The sequence below is a fragment of the Microtus ochrogaster genome, linkage group LG4 (genome assembly GCF_000317375.1).
Source record: "Microtus ochrogaster isolate Prairie Vole_2 linkage group LG4, MicOch1.0, whole genome shotgun sequence".
NCBI lineage: Eukaryota > Metazoa > Chordata > Mammalia > Rodentia > Cricetidae > Microtus > Microtus ochrogaster.
The window spans coordinates 61,839,017-61,856,533 of NC_022030.1; the positions used below are offsets into that span (position 1 = coordinate 61,839,017).

The window sequence follows — 17,517 nt, forward strand, 5'->3', positions numbered from 1 at the left end:
TATATATTCTTGCTGGTTGACTTGAGAGGATACTGCCATATAGCTTGAGATGGCATGAAACTCATGATCTTCCAGCCTCTGCTATTTGAGAGCTGATCCCGAATGCCCACCAGGTCCACTGCCCTAGTTGACTTTGTCACCTTGACATGGCCTAGAGTCACCTGAGAAGAAACTCTCAATTGAGGGACTGCACAGAGCACACTGGCTAGCAGGCATGCCCATGGATGACTGTCTTGACTGTGAACTGATGCAGGAGGGCCAAGTCCACTGTGGGCAGCATCCTCCCTAGGCAGGTGACCCTGGTCTGCATGAGAAAGCCAGCCAAGCATGACCCTGCGGGGGCGGCAGCACAGAGCAACCCTCCAGAGTTTCTGCTTCAAGTTCTTACTTGAGTTCCTCCCCTGGCTTTCCTCCATAATGAACTATGACCTGGAAGAAACCTCACCCTACTCTATGCTGCTTTTGGTCAGTGTGTTTTATCACAGTTGCAGACAGGAAACTAGAACCCCACTGTGACCAGCTATTAGCATTTTGTGGTTTCGGTGCCAATGTGGGAGGTATTTTGATTTTGATTTCTGATCTTGTGCAGCTACCAGATGAAACAGTTTGTTTTGTGTGGCAACCTTGTAGCCTTCTGCCTCAGTGGGCTCCCTGGTTTTGTAAAGGCTCTCATAAGTTCATGGGATCTCTATGCAGGCGGTTATATCATCCGGTTCTACTTCCTTTGCAGTCTGAATCCTCATCCTTGCACTTATTTTGCTGACTGGAATCCCCAGTGCAGTTCTGAAGAGAAGTGATGAGGAGTCTCTTCTCCTTGTTCCTTGCCTTAGAGTGTGGTATTTAATGTCTTCCACCATTCAGAAGTTCTTCTAGATTGCCTTTTTAGAGGGCAAAGCATTCTTTTCTGGTCTTAGGTTGTTGAGCGTTTGTATTATATATATAGGGACATTGAGTTTTCTTAAATTTCTTTTTATGTATGAAAATTATCATATAACCTTGCTTTTGTCTCTTAACAATGATTTTCAGATGATACACCAACCTTGCTTTCCTAGGATTATTAACTACACTCATGGATTATTATATGCAGATAGATAGACAGATCGATAGATAGAAGATATGATGGATAGACAATAGGTAGATAGATAATAACAGGTTTTAATTTGCTGCGATATTTTAAATGCCTACTCTTATTTTCACGAGAGATACTAGTTTATGGTTGTCTTACACCATCTTTGACTGATTTAAGCATTACTGATATAATCACTGATATAACATAAAACTGAAAAGCAGTCCCTTCTCCATCTTCTATTTTCTCGATTTTAAACTGTCTCAGGTGTTTGGTGCAGTTCCCCACCAAAGCTATCTGGCTGTGGCGTTTTCTTGGCAAGAGGTTACTAGCTATGAATTCAAGTTCTTTCCCAAACAGAGGTCGATTGTTTCTCTTTCTAAGCAAGCTTTCACAGAGGTGTCTCACTTTTAGCTAAGTTGTCTAATCTGTTGGCATGAGGTTGACCCTTATTTTTCTTTTACTGGCTGTGGATTCGGTTATATTTCCTCTGTCACACATGATATTGGGGCGTGTCCCACCCTCATCAGTTTCGCTTCTGATCTCATTGACCCTCTCTCATTCATGATATTAGAATTTGCCTAGCCCCATAAGTTGTTTGTGATTTCATTGACCTCTATTTTTTTGTTTTTTGGGGCTTTTTTTTTTTGGTCTTCTCTCTATTATTTTTTGCTTTCCTTTCTTTCTCGCATTGAGTTTTATTTGCTTATCTTTTTTAATTTCCTTAAATTTTAATTTAATTTAATACATTGAATTAAATGTATGCTATTGGTTTGAATGTTATTTTCAAAAGTAGGCTTTCAAATGTCCTCCTATATTCTATCTTTACTATTATTTCACTAAGCTCTGATCTCACTGTGTAGCCCTGGCTGGCCAGAATCTCTCCAGACCTTAAACTCACAAGATCCATGTGCCTCTGCCTCCCAGCTTAATCAAAGGTATTTGGAAAATTTACTTTGCACAACTCTAGGAAAGTCAATAGCAGCATCAGGTTCCCAGGCCTGTTACTACTTCTGTGTATCTGATTCACCTTCCTCTCCCTGGTTCAGATTACTGAAGAGGGAGTTAAACTCTCTACATGGGGTGACTCTTTGCCTGAATGTATGCTTTGTGTGCTGTGTGTGTGCCATGCCCACAGAGGCTAGAAAGGGGCATTGGATCTCCTGAGACTGGAGTTTCAGATGGTTGTGAGCCACCACGCATGTGCTGGAAATTTACCCTGGGTCCTCTGAAAGAGGAGCCAGTGCTCTTAAGCATTGAGCCATCTCTCTAGACCCAATGAAATGCCATTCTTAATCTTCAGTGATCTTTTTTGGTTTGTAGTCTACCTTTTCTGCTATTAAAAATAGCTACTTTAAAATGCTGAGAGCAGGAAGAATAACCCTCCCTAGGGAAGATTCCCCAAGTGCTTATTCAATACCAAGTGGCTGGCCCTGAAGTCATATATTTATATATAATTTTATATAGACTGAGCAGGTTGTATTTACATATTTAGAACTCTCTCTCCCCCATGTATGTGAGCATGAGCATGAGTGTGTGTGTGTAAAACAAGAATTAAAGAAAAAGAGATCATGAATTTACATTTGAGAGAGAGCGTGGAAGTGGATACATGAGATTGGAGTAAGAACGAGAAGAAAAAATTATATAAGTACATTTTAATTTCAAAAATTAAAAAAATAAAAGGAAATCATTTAAAATAGCTCCTTTGGCATCAGCACGGTTCTCTTTGGACTAGTGTTAGCATTTCACATCTTCTGAGCTCTGTTGCTGCTATGGAACAGCACAAATAGACGACACATTTAAAGACTGGAGAGATGGCTCAGCAGTGAAGAGTGCTGACTGCTCTTGCAGAGAAATCGCTCTCGGTCCCCAGAACCCACACGGTGGCTCATAATTGTCTTTAATTTCAGCCCCAGAGGACCCAATGTCCTCTTCTCACCTTCAAGGGCACCTGGCATAAATGTAATACACAGACAAGCATGCAGATACTCACACATACACATGAAATTTAAATTAACTCTTTGAAAATGCATGCATTACTCACAGTTTCTGGGGGTCAGGAGTCTGGCCATTATTTTGTCAGTTTTTCTTTTCCCAGACCTCTCAAAAGACTGCACTGTAGAGAACACGAAGGCCTATGGTCTCATCTGAATGGCCAACTAGAGAAAACCTATGGACAACCCATGCAGTGGTTACTAGCAGAATCCAATGTCTTAAGAACTGTTGAGTTGGGAGGTCTCCATCACTCACTGGCTGTTGATGAATTTAGTTCCTTGATGCCTCAGTCCAATTCCGCTGCTACAACAAAATCTCTTAGGTCGGATAGTTGACAAATCACCCCTATTTATTTCCCCCATTTCTGAGGTCGAGAGGTCCAAGATGCAGCTCCAATGAGGGCTCCATCTATTTCCAGCACTGAACTTTCCTGCTGTATAGTCATGTGGCATATGAGGAAGAAGAAATGGAAGCAATGAACTCACTTCCCTCGAGGCCTTTTCTAAGCGCCACTTCTACCTGTGATGTCAGAGACCTTAAGACCTAATCTCTTCCTACTGTCCATCCATTTCTCTTCGTACTTTTCCACTGAGCATTGAATTTCAAGGTGAAGCTTGGAGACACACAAAGACCTTTACTCCGTAGACCTTTCTAGAGTGGCATTTTGCTTCATCCAAGTATGCAGGTTGAGAAGACAAGAGTTTTCTAGCAAGGGAGAAGTCACAATTTCCTTAACCGCTGTAGAAAAAAAAAATTCTTGTATCTTTTTCCATGAAGTATCTGTTAGAAGCAAGTCAAAAGTCTCATCCATGGTTAGGAGATAGAATAAAGGAAATATTGAAATAGGTGTTGACTGTCTGTTGAACCAGCCTTTCAAACTTTAACTGTTTGTTGATTTGTTTGTTGTTTGTTTGTTTGTAGACAGTCTCACATATCCCGGCTAGCCTCAGATTCCTTATGTAGCCAAGAATAACTTTGAGCTTCTGATTCTTTTGCCATCACCTCCCAACTGCTGAAATAATGTGCCTATGCCACCATGCCCAGCTTATGAGATAATGTACATATGCCAGCATGCCCAGTATAGGAAGTTTTTTGTTTTTGAGACAGGGTCTCTCTATGTAGTCCTCGCTGTCCTGGAACTCACTATATAGACCAGGCTAGCCTTAAACTCAGAGATTGCCTGCCTCTGCCTCCTGAATGCTGGGATTAAAGGCTCATGACCATTTATCCCTTCTTGGTCTCTGTGCTATTGGAATCTTACACTTTACTTATATATTTAAGTCCCACAATGCATTGCTGTTGCTTTTTAAGAGTTAATTATCTAATTAAATATGTTGAAATAATGCAACCCAAGATTTTGCTTTTATTTATGTAGGTACTCTGTCTTTTTCATTGCTCTGTGGATATCCAGGATTTCCTAAGTTCTCATTTTGCTTCTCCTCCAAGGACTTCCTTCGGCGGTTCTTGCGCTGAGACTTGGCAGCTGGTGAGCGCTCTCGGTGTTTGAACATATTTATTTTGAGTGTTTGAAAGGCATCTATGCCAGTAAGGAATTCTGCGCCAACAACTTGAACTGTCTTCTTTCACACTCGTTCCCATCTTCTGTCTTCTTCCTTATCTTCCTCTTCTGCTTCTCCCCCTCCTTCTACCTGCACATTAGACACAGACACACTGTCATTTTTTTTAAATGAGCCAAATTTTGTATTTATTCATGTCTTGCGTTGAAGCAGTCTTTGCTGACAACCTTGGCCTGAGATTCTTTGCCATAATCCTTAACCACTACACAACTGCAATCAACCACTATCCATGGCTTCCCGTCTTGATCAGTTTCACAGAGGCCTGCCCATCCCCCTAGTTACCTGTTGTCATCAACCTGAATTACGTGGATTTGGTGCTCAGCACAATGGGCCTCCAGCAACTCGACATACATAGGCTCATCACAGCTGGGTGCAAGCACACGAAGATGGTCGTGGCACTCATCTAAGGTTTTGGCAGCTTTGGGTAGGCCACGTGCTAAACCATTGAGGATTAGGGCAGTCTTCAGCACCTCTTGTAGAGCAGTACTAACACCCATTACACCTCCAGCAGCAATGGCTTCCTCGGCCAAGGTGGTGGATTACAGGTGAGGCCGAAACTTGAATGCACCCGAGCCTCCGCCTTTGTGTGACTCGGAGGTGGCAGAGGAGAAAGCAATCCTCTGTCTCATAACCTGCATTCCTTCAGTAAGAAATCTGCCACCCTCCCTGTCCAGATTCAGGAATTTCTATCTATTTCTCGATTTAAGCAATTGCTAAAATATGCACTTACCAAGTTTAGAAATGTGTTGAGAACCGTGACTTTGTATGTTTCAGTAGACCTTCCATGGCAATGACAGACATCTTACGTAAACAACTTAGGGGATTCATTTGGGCTTCTGGTGTCAAAAGCTTCTGGCCTGACTCCACTGCTTTGGGTCTGGGGTGAGACAAAACCTCATGGCCACAAGAGCATGGTGGAGAAAGCCATTCACTTCACGGGTCACAGGGTTGCTTCCTCTGTGTTCCTCTCTTGGATCCATTCACCCACTCTCCCGTTTGAAGTCTACGCTTACTGAGTGGTTCCACCCACATGCACAGCAGGTCTTCCCATCAGTTGTAAAATTGCTATATTTATTTTCTAGAGACTTTTTCATTTGCTGAACTGTCCTTCATCAAGAACAAAATTCCAAAGTATAGCATGTGCCAGGAGGAAATATAATCTTTTTGATGATATTCCATGTGTAGTATTTACCCTACCCCTTACCTTTAAGGACACACACGTATTATTTACTTGTGTCTTATTCAGAATTAAAGTTAGAGATCTCAAATGCAGCAGAGTACCCTAGACTGGATCCTAACACAGAACACGGATATGAAGTGGGAGAGCCAAATTCAATCACCACTTTTACTACTATTAGTTCATCAAATCGTGCCAATGTTAGTTCCCTAATGTGACATATGCCCCATGATAACCCAAGATCTTAACTTGAGGGAGAGCTAGCTAAAGGGGATTTGTAAGCTCTCTGCCCTGCCTCAACAACACTCCTGTGAATCTGAAATGAGGGTTAAATTAAAAGGTGGTTTCTTTTATAATATTTTACTAAGAATTGAGAATGCAGGACCTACTCAGAGCAGAAAATACTGTGATCCCTGAGAGCAGTCCTTATGATAAGCCAAAAGTTAGCATTTTGATCAAGGCCCTGAGATCTGGTACCAGGCAGTAGCGTTCGCATCAGACAGAAACCAGCTTCCTGCTTCCAGCTAGCTTTTAAGCACCACACAGTTCAAGGGCATGGTTTCATTTCTGCTCTGACCACATCTCAGTACAGCATGATGTTAGTTGAAATCTCCTTTCCTCTGCCTTCCTCTTGCTTTGTTTGAGTCACTTTCTCTTCTGTCTCTCTCTGTGGGAACTTTCCCTTTGACCACGTACTTTGGGAGTCTTGTATCATGTAAATCATTGGCTTGGGATGTGGGGGAGGCAGTTTAAGTTTAATGATGACTGAACCAGAATTCCAGGCAGAACGATTAGAACCCTCCCCCCTCCGGTGTCAATGATCGAGCTGAAAACACCGGCGGACTCCATTGCGATCTCTACAATAACGTAGGCTGTTACCTTGGAGGATAAAAAGTCAGTAGATGTCAGAAAGGACTTGAGAGTGCGACCAGACTTTTCTGCTCCAAAAGTCCTCTTCAAGGCGAGACTCTAAGGAGGTCTGGCTTCAGGGACTATAAACATTATCACTTTGACAACAAAGAGCTACTTTCTCCAGGATCTTTTATACATAGTCAATTTTAGGTCATCCTTAATTTTTCTTTTTACCTCACAGTAGCGAGAAGGTCGCTGACCCACATCCAGAGCCATTTCATCCCCTCGCTCTTCTAACAATGGTCCCCATACCAAGGGACCCAGCTCTGCCCCATCCCCTTTCAGTCAGCAATTCTCCATGGGCACAGGACTTGAAAACCTTTGAGTCTCTGAGTTCTTGGGATTTAAAAAAAAAAAAAAGTTATCTGTGCTTCCTTCCAACCAGCAAGCTTCAGAATTCGGAATTTCAGCACACGAAAAGGGATATGAGACCTTTAATCTAGAGGTTGTTTGAAGAGACTTTTTTTTTTCCAAAAAAGAAAAATCCCAGGAAAGTTCCTCTGTTCCCCGCCTTGCAGGCTGCATGCCAGCCTCGCCCTGTTTGTTACCGAGTCCCCCTTGACCCTAGCCACTCTTTTCTTTTTACCCTTAGCGATTAAAACCACAGCCGACTTCGACAGTCCTGATGCTTGCTCTTGGCTCTACCTGTCTTTATCGCCGCAAAGTCGCTTTCTCCGCGACATATATTAATAAGAAGCACGCCGGCTCACTTTTCTGTTCCCAGGTGTGTCAGTTCAGCTAAGCGAAAGATAATTCATAAGTCAGATTCGGACCTGTGAATGCTGCTGATTGGGAGGGGCAGCCATCACTGAAGGGAATCATTAAGCAATTCTGCTCCCGTTAGAGCCTGGCAGGTGGGACTATCTAAGCGGAGGGAAACGGCAGGCGGGCATTCCTCGGTATCCATGCAGGGTTGGTGCCAGGATATCCATGGGTACCCAGAATGTGAGGAATGTGTGTCTCAAATTTTAACAGAAGTCACACACAACCTCCAGCGTATTTTAGATCACCCCCAGATCCTCAGAATGCCAAACACAAAGTAAGTGCTGCTGCGTAAACCCTTAGCGTGCTGCATTGTTTAGTGATGATGGGGGGGGGGGGGGTGTTTGATCTGCGCATGCTCAGAACAGATGTAATTTTTGTTCAAATATTTGCAATCCACGATTGCTTCAATCTGTGGCTGTGGGACCTCTACACTTTCTCTGAAGTAAAATAACAAAGAAGCAAAGCTGCTCTGTCCAGGATTTCAGCAGGACGATGGTTCAGACTCCCAACTCCAACACCAACAGCCCCCCCCCCCCGCAGCCGCAGAAGCCTCGTCCACAGATTGTGAGCCCGATATGCAATCCAGTCAGCAGCCCGCTCCAGCACCCATTAAGTAAACCGTAAGAAAGTCTCAGTTAACATAAATTTAAGGCGTGTTGGGGAATATTCAAAAAAGCAGGCTTAGGTTGCTCCACTTGGCTTGCTGTTCAGAGAACTCTGTCCTTCCTGAGTATTCTCAAGCGTTTTATTTCCTAGAAGCTTCTTGACCCTGAAAGACATGACCATGCCTCATCTGAAGATTAGGAAACTGAGGCACAGGGTGGGCTGATGCTCCAGGGTGGTGACAAATCCTTTCCAGTCCTACCTGTGTCCCAGAGCAGCTCCACTCATCCCCACGGTTACAATACAATCATGTTCCACCACAGGCTCCGCCCCCTTGAGGGCATCACTGGCTGGTGTCCCCAGCTTTCTGCTTCTCCCTGTATTCCTTTGTTTTCTGTGGCTGTGATAAAATGCTGACCAAAATCAACTTGAAAAGGAGTGGGTTTCCTTGGCTTAAAGGTCACAGTCTGTCGTTGAAGGAAGTCAGGGTGGGAACTCAAGGCAGGAACCAAGAGGCAGGAACTGAGGTAGAGACCACGGAGAAACCCTGCTTACTGGCTTTCTCTCAGAGCTTGCTTACCCTTCTTTCTTATACTACCCAGGAGCCAGGTAGTCTGGGCCCTCGCACATCAATCATTAAATAAGAAAATGTCCCCAAGGCAGAGGCAGGCGGATCTCTGTGAGTTCGAGACCAGCCTGGTCTACAAGAGCTAGTTCCAGGACAGGCTCCAAAACCACAGAGAAACCCTGTCTCAAAAAAAAAAAAAAAAAGAGCCGGGCGGTGGTGGCGCACGCCTTTAATCCCAGCACTCGGGAGGCAGAGGCAGGCGGATCTCTGTGAGTTCGAGACCAGCCTGGTCTTACAGAGCTAGTGCCAGGACAGGCTCCAAAGCCACAGGGAAACCCTGTCTCGAAAAAACAAAAAAACAAAAAAAAGAAAAAAGAAAATGTCCCCATATGTTGTGTGATGTTTTATTCTTTGGATTCTTTTGGGGTAATCTAGGGACAGTTGGCCCACAGAAATCACCATTCACTTGCAGCCATCCAACACCAGAAAACACAGCTGCAGCCATGAACCCAAGGGAGACCCTGGTGCTGCAAATGGCCAAGCAGGTACTTCCTGCTTCCTCTGCCTTGAAGGCTGCTGGGAACCCTCATGCATCCCCAGAGAAAGGGGGAGGAAGGAGAATGAAAAGGGCAGATAATAAGTCCCCAAAGAAGACCCTTGGCAGAAGGTCCAGAGAAATTAGGTGGAACTGTTCTTCCATTAGTCTAGAGGTGTGGTTTTCTGTCCTTCATGCCAAGCTGGCTGGGGATTCGGTCAGTGGGAGGTAACCTTTCTGTAGCAGCTTCACTGGAAGACAGAGCAGGGTTTTCCTCTCCTCAGAGTCCCACTCCCAAAGGCTGAACACACACAGCTTCCAGACAGTGCTTTCTGTCCAGACCCAGCCTGCAGCTTCTGGTACATTTCCCAGGGCCCTGTTTGCAGCCCGGTTTTCACCATGCTCACTTCAAGAAGGGACATAGGCAGTACCATGATTCAACTTGACCAGTTTCTGAGACCGCCATGCTCCCAGACACAATGCTTATCATGTAGCCTTCTGCATGACAGATGAGGTCTCTCTCTTTAGAAAAAAAAAGGCAAATAAAGAGCAATAATAAAACAAACAGAAAAAAGAAAGAGCACAGGAAGCATAAACACAGCCAGAGACACATTCCCACAGAGAAAAACCCATAAAAACACAGAATCAGAAACCATCATATGTAAGCAAAAGACCAGCAAAGTTTTTAAAATGCCAAAACAAAGCATCATGAGACAAAAAAAAAAAAAAAAAAAAAAAACTCCCAAAATTAGTTCATTGTGAGTTGTCCACCAACTGCTGGGCATAGAGACTGATAGAGACTGTCCTTAAGTGTGGTTTATAGACCCAATGAGACTCCACTAGAGAAAATTAATTTTTCCTTTGCAAGCAGTGATTAGTTTGAGGTAGCTTTTTGGCTAGGGGAGGGAGATCATATCCGCTTCTCAGTGCTGGGACCCCATCTGGCTTGGTCCTGAGCAGACTCTGCCTGCAGCCACTATCTGAGGGTTCATAGGTGTGTCTGTCCTGTTGTGTCTGGAAGGCACTGTTCCTTGATGTCCCCCATCCCCACTCACTCTTACAAGTCTTCCGCTCTTCCCTTCCACAAAGTTCCCCGAGCCCTGAAGGGAGAGGTTTGATGGAGACGGCCCAATTAGGATTGGGTGTTCCAAGATCTCTCACTCGCTACGCATCATCCAGCTGCGGGTCTCTGTATTTGTTACCACCTGCTGCAGGGGGGTGTTTCCCTGATGCTGGCTGAGCAAGACACTGATCTATGGGTATGGCAAAATGTCGTTAGGAGTTATTTTATTGTTGCTTTATTTCTTTATGTAGAACAAGTCGTATTTGGTTTTCCCAAGTCCATAGACCACCAATTGTCAGATTTGTGGTATACCTGAGGAGTATCAGGCATGGGTTCCATTAATTATTTTTTCAAAGCTCAGTGTTCAGGGGAAGTGGATCAGTGGGTAAAGTGTCTGCCCCACAAGCACCTGGACCAAGTTAGGGTCCCCATCACCCGTATAAAAGCCAGATGTGGTGGCTTCTGTATGTAACCCCAGTGCTGGGAGCAACAGAGATGGATAGATTCCCACGGCTCACTGGTCAGCCAACCCAGCCAATGAGTGAGCTCCATCTTTAGTGAGACCCTGTCTCCAAACATCATAAGAGGCAGAGGAAGATACTTGCTGCTTACTTCTGGCTTCTACACACACACACACACACACACACACACACACACACACACACACACACACAAATTCTTAGGGGAGTTAGGGAATGTGCTCAGAGACCCCTCTGGTTCATCAAAGATACTAAACAAATTATAAAGACACACCTCTGGCAAGGAGCAAGGAGGTAGTCTGATAAATTCATCAATTGGGCTATTTTATAGTTCATCACAAAGCAATTTCATAGCCGTGTGCACATCATAACACACAAACCTTAATGGAGTAACCTGTCCCATACCTAGGCTGGATAGGACAGCCACTCCCAGGCTACCCACACTGTATAGGCAGCCTTAGCTGGGCATACAGACAGACCTAAGCATAGAAGAGACACAGTAGAAACGCTAGGTGATGGGAATCCTTAGTTCCAGTATAATCTCCCAGGACAGCCATTGGACATGCATAAACATGGTCATGAAGTACCAATTTGGTACCCAATGGGAAGATGCAGCAGAGAGGATGGTGTGACTGAGAACTCGGAAGACAAATGGAACAATCTAGAACTCAGCTCTGCCACTTCCTAGCTACATGACTTTCTGGAAGTCAACGGTCTTCTAAGGCTCATGCATGCAATACTGAGTCATGGCAGTGAATACATACAATTTTTAAAAAAAACAACAACAAAAAAAATAAGTACATGGGCCAGCAAGATGACTCACAGAAAAGGCACTTTTCAGTCAAGCCTGATAACCTGAGTTCCACTCTGGGAACCCACATAAAAGTGGAATGAGATCACTGACTCTACAGAGGTGTCCTCTGGCCTCCACATGCAACACCCGTACTCTGGCATATGTGCGCATACACACACACACACACACACACACACACAGACAGACACACTTACAACAATAAAATCAATAAAATATTAAAAGAAAAAACCAAAATGCTGAAGATGCCAAAAGGCCTCCAACTTAGGTACCATGAGAAGGGCTTTCTGGAAGCATGGTGACCGTGAGGCCCAGATGAGGATGGTCTAGATGGAACGCGCAGGAATGGTGGAGGCTGAGCAGGCAGGCAGGCAGGGCACAGGTGAGTGAAGAAGAGGTGGGAAGTGGGAAAGGCCAAGCAGAGGTGCCTGGACCTTCTGCCAGAGGGTGGCCAGTAACAGCCTGCAGGGAACGCTAAGTGGGGCGGCAGCCATGTGCAGGAAGCGGCTGCTCTTCAGGCTTCTGCTATGGGGTGAGACAAAATGGCCCTGATGCAATAGCTCTTGCTGTCTTTGCTCTGCTCACCCCTGCCTTCAGTCAAGGGCCTTCATCGTTTACTGTCCCCTAGATCTTGGAGCAGCTGCCCTTATCTCTGCAGTCATTGTCAAAGGCAGGGGTGAAGATTGAGGTAGGGCAAGGGGGAAGGGGTGAGTGTCTGTCCAAGATTCTTTGCATCAGACGCTTTCAAGACTATGCAGTGTCTTAATCCCTGTGCGATGAAGTCCGTGTTCTTCTGAGAGCCCAGGTGACGGCTCTTCCCTTGGCTCCCAGCAGTGACCGTACCACCCCCAGGCCCTTCTGACTCTGCCTGTAAAGCAGCTACCAGAAAACTCCCTTACCAAGTCCCAGCCTAGCCTTCAGGGCTCAGCCCCCGCGGTGCTCCCCACAGACCTCTGAAGGCCTGAGAGATGCTCTTGCACTGGGCCACTGCATTAGCGATTTGCTGTTTCTCTAATAAACACCCCGAGCAAAGCGACTTACATGCGGGAGAGTTTATTTTAGCTTAAGGATCCAGGGAGGGTGGAAGGGCGCCCATAATGGTGAGGCTCGCATGGCAGGGCAGCAGGAACAGGAGCAGGAGATGGCATCTCAGCCACGTGGAGGAAACCAGGCGAGCAAACTGAAATTGGGGTGAACCTGTGACCTCTCAAAGCCCACCTCTAGTGACATTCTTCCTCCAAGGCTCCATCTCAAACTTCTACAGTCTCCCCCAAACAGCCCCCCCCTTAACCAGGAACTAGATATTCAAACGCATGAGCGAGCCTATGGGGGACATTTTTTTTTCACTGAAGCCACCACAAGCACAGATGTGACGTGGAAGTGATAAATTGCTGAAGAAGCGGTTTCGTCCGGGGGTGGGATGCAGAAAGTCCCCCAAACCGGCACTTGCTCCTTTGCCTTCACCATCAGCCCTCTTCTCTCCGCCTGTCACATTGTGGGCTGTCTGCGCAAACGGTGCTTGTCCTCTAGCTGAGACCGTGTCGGTGCTGGGGCTAGACCTTGTTGCTTTACGTTGTTTGGAGTCCCAAAGCCCTGCTGCTCTCAGCGACATCAGAGGAAAACCCCTAGAGTGTTCTGAAAACTGGGAAAGAGGGACATTCTCATAATCCAGCTGTTGCTGGGGCTCATGGGTGCCGGGCTGCTTTGTTATTAACAGTGTTGGTTATTGTTCTTACTCCAGCTTGCCTTAGAGATTTTGAAAATGTAAGTCAGTGAGAAGAAACCAAAGCCCCTCATCACCACAGCACCCCCCACTGAGGTCACCTCACTTCGCCCTGTGCAATGCCAGGCTTCCTCAAACATGTTCTTCACTGGTAGCTTTTTAAGACAGTCCTATCTGCGTGTCTTGTAGCCTGACGGTCCCATGCATCCACGGGGCAGATCTGTGTGTGTCATTACCGAGGCTAGCACGCCTTCGTTTTTAATGACCGCCTGACCTATGCTGAGAGAGACGTGCCCCCTCCAATTTGTCCTGTGGCTTCTCTCTCCAGCCTGTGATTCTGCATCTCCAGCCACTGCCCAGTGTTACAAAGCACCAAGGGCTAGCCTATTAAGCTCTCCATTACAAACAGAAAAGCTGGGCATCTGTAACCCTACCGGGTGCTGGCCAGTGTTCCCATTCTGTCCCTGTGCAGCAAACAGCAACCCGCCATTAGCCCATCAGGCCGAGGAGTCTTCCTCTGTCTTTGGAGGATGCGCTGCTTTTTTTTTTTTTTTTAGGAGAAAATGTTTGTAATGTTTTCAAGGCTCCGTGACAAAATGAGACAGAGCCCTTGATTTCTAACCTCCCGCTGCACCGTTCAAAATTCCTCCTAGAGAGCCAGGCAGGAAGCAAAGCAAAGCGCTCTGATTGTAAAAATTTGCATCCTTTCTTAGCTGGGTACCTTCTTCCCAAAGGATGCTTCCCATCACACTGTGGTTGTTTGTAAAGATCTTTCACCCAAGACAGACCACTTCTCGTGATACTGCTGATGCAGAGGCAAGAGAAACACAAAGGGAGAGTTAAAGATACTGAGAGTCCCTAGGAAGAAACAGAAACGCATTTCAGGGCAGCGGCTGTCAGCCCCCAAACCCTCGATGGATGATCTGGATCAGAGCCCCAGTTAAGTAAATAATAGGGAAAACAGCAGCGATGCAATAGAGAGCTGAAAGATGGTCGTTAGCGACAGGCATTTGTTCAACAGGCTTTCAGGGAATACAGATAATGAGCTAGGCACAGCACTACACCCAATAGTCAGACACACTCTCTACACACAAGGAGCCAAGAGTTTTAAGACAAGAGACAAAGACGCCAGCCCTGGTTGGAAAGCAATGGTACTGTTTTGTTGGGATTGTCCTGCTTGGTCACATACTCACAAAGCAAAGGACAATACAGAGACACAACCCTTCAGCTTGGGGTTGCGAGGAAGGCTTTCCAGTGGAAGGGGAAGATACAGGAAGCTGGAGGCCATGTCAGTGAGTCCCTGGAACAGGTGCACACACAGGCATGAGGGCATGCAAGCACAGGGTGATCCTAGGGTCTGTCTTTGGACAGAGAGACCTGAAACCCAGCAGGAGGGGTCTTGGCAAGGGAAGCTGCTGAGGCTCAAAGGGCCTGGATCAGGGGGCACCTGTGTCCCAGGGAAAAGGGCAGGACCATAAGCAGATGTGGATCCACTGGCTCGGCACACCACGAAGATTCTTTCGGGGTTGTGTGGAGCTTAGTGGGAAGAAAGCAGACAAAATAGGAGACTCCCGAACATTCCAGAAGGGGGGGGGGCTCTCAAATGGCAGTGACAGTGGGAACGGTGAGAAAGGGGCGGTAAAGTGATGATGTCACTAGCCAGGCTGGAGGAAGGAGGGAGGACAGAGAAATGACAAAGGGCAGCCAGAGGGCAGAAACAGCCCCCACCCCCACCCCCCGGGGATGGTAAGGTGGCATGGAGAACCAGACATGGGAGAAACAGAAGGAGCAAATGTGGAAACTGATCCCAGCAGGCACCGGAACAGGAGCCACTGTTGGAGACAGCAAGGGACTGTTCTTGTAAGTGCCCCCAGAGGAGCTGGAGTAAACTCCTGAGTGGATGGTGAGGGGCAGGGGCCGACAGATTCCAGCGAGCTGTGGTAGCATTCTGGAGAGTCCGAAGATGGCACTAGCCAAGTGGGTGGGAAGTGGGGAATGACATGATGACATGCCCCTGAAGACGGCCAGCTAGGACTGGAGCACTGCAGAGAGGGAGCTGTGTGATCTAGATGGGTCAACCAGAGCTAGTCTCCAAGGAGGGTCCTGCCTCCCCCAGCAGAGTTCAGCAACCAGATGGGGAGGAACGGTTGGCAATTTATAAATGTGGATGGCTATACTGTCCTCCAGAGAGGGAAATGAGGACAGGGCGGTTACCACAGCACTGCCGGAGGAAGGGAACAGGAAGGAGAAAGTCAAGGAGCCAAGGCCTCCGTGCTCACTAGGGTGGAGATGGAGAATACTACTAGCAGATGCTGGTGTGTTGTGCTCTCAAGTCCGTGTGCTGGAGTATAAAGACATGGCGCTATCCCGGGACTCAGCCCCAGGAGACAAACTTGCGGGGAGGGGGGCTGACTGGTCTGTGGACACTTTCCCCCTCTCAGGTTGGCACACTACATTTCCCACCCGAGGGCTAGGCTGCCAGATCTAACATGGTCCAAACGGCCACCAGTGAAAAATGGGATGGGGAGAGGGGGAGGCAGGCTGCTCCCACGGGACAGGAGAACAGCTAAGGAAGATGATCTCCTGTGAGAAGGTGTCTGGGGTCAAAGGAAGTCTTGAATTCAGCTGGTGAGCCTAGAAGGCAGCAGAATCCGTCCTCCTCAGGGAAAGAAGCCCTCCTCCCTGGGGTTCAGAAACTCTAGGAGCCTGGAAACTTGCGTTACAGCCAAAGCGCACACTTTGGTCAAGGAAGAAGGGTATGTAGCTCCGTATATAGACACGGGTGCGCTTCTGCCTGGTGCTTCCAAAGCAGAAGCTCTGGTGCCTGGCTGAGTTAGTCCCCTTGAGGTAAGGATGATGCCCCAGTCTCGAAGCAAGGCTTACCTTGCACAGGAAAATATGGTGCAGCCTGATCTAAAGGATTTTCTCTAGACCTTAACCTCCATGGGTTTTTTTTTTTTTTTTTGGACTGAGTGCAGATAAAGTCCTAGTGACCAGTGCCCTGTCATGTAGATATTACTTTCCCAAATAGCACCAAGTAATTGCCATTCTCATCCTAAATCTAAGTACTTACAGGATGTCCCTATTCATTTGGAGTACGGTGGGGCTGGGACCCTGGTTTGCTAAAATCTTGTTTTGTCTCAGTTCTATTCACCTCGCCGTGGGTGGCCTTGGCCCTGGAACTCGGAAGTTCTGGCTTTGGCTGGAGCTTGCCTATAGTGCCCCTGCGCCTTGGGTGGCTGGTCGGGTCGCGGCTGGTCACCGGCTAGTGGCCGGTTTGGTCTGCCCGCAGGTGCGCGCAGGCACTTCTGGAACACGGTGCGACAGTACAGCTGGAGTGCGGCCCTGGCCGGGACACACCGCTGCACGTGGCGGCCCAGCACGGCTTGGACGAGCACGCGCAACTCTACCTGGCCCGCGGCGCGCGCGTGGACGCGAGGAACGGCCGCGGCGAGACTGCCTTGAGCGCGGCGTGCGGAGCGGCGACGCGGAGCCCCGACGAACGGGCGCGCTGCCTGCGCCTGTGCGAGCTCCTGCTGCGCGGCGGCGCGGCGGCAGACACGCGCGACGAGGACGAGCGCAGCCCGCTACACAAGGCCTGCGGCCGCGCGCGCCCCAGTCTGTGCACGCTCCTGCTGCTGCACGGCGCCGACGCGGGCGCGCTCGACTACGGTGGCGCGTCGCCGCTGGCGCGCGCGCTGCAAACGACCACGTGCGCGCCCCCGGCAGCGCAACACCGCACGGTGCAAGCTCTGCTCAACTATGGATCCCCCTCGGTGTGGCCCGACGCCTTCCCCAAGGTAAGAGGACCCCCGGGAAGTTTGGCCAGGCAGACATTGGACCTGCCAAGGGCTTGCATGCTGTGTGCCCAAAGTGTCGTGGGAGGGTCTGCATTTCTCTCAAACTCTCAGGGGGAGGTGGAGGCTGTGAGTCTTGGGACCCCACTTTGAGGAGCGAGGACTTAGAAGTCTCTTCATGGTTAGCAAAAAGAAAAATGAAGAGGACGCACTGTTGCTAAATATTCTAGAATGTCACCTTTCGAAGTAGTCTCCTGGGGACGCCTAGCACTTACTGCCGTGATGCGATCACAACGCCAGCTCCGAGTATTTCAAGCAGCTCGTCTTTTGGTGTAATTTTCAGAAAGATGAAAATGAGTCTCTTGTCACAGCTGGCGTTTGATCTGCAGCGAAGTCACCCAACCTGCTCGGCGCGTTGTTAATGAGAGCACTTTACACCTTTACAA

General features: G+C 47.7%; 1 protein-coding gene and 1 pseudogene across 2 annotated transcripts in view; one reads left to right on the forward strand and one right to left on the reverse strand.

The window, feature by feature from the left end:
• Asb18 (ankyrin repeat and SOCS box containing 18) overlaps positions 1 to 17,517 on the forward strand; it is a 65,770-nt gene that overhangs the window by 31,143 nt on the left and 17,110 nt on the right. For both annotated transcript variants that reach the window (XM_005361707.2, XM_005361708.3), the window contains one exon: positions 16,567 to 17,074. In XM_005361707.2, the coding sequence (XP_005361764.1) occupies positions 16,567 to 17,074 (508 nt within the window). The remainder of the gene's footprint in view (positions 1 to 16,566; positions 17,075 to 17,517) is intronic.
• LOC106144192 lies at positions 2,804 to 5,162 on the reverse strand (annotated as a pseudogene).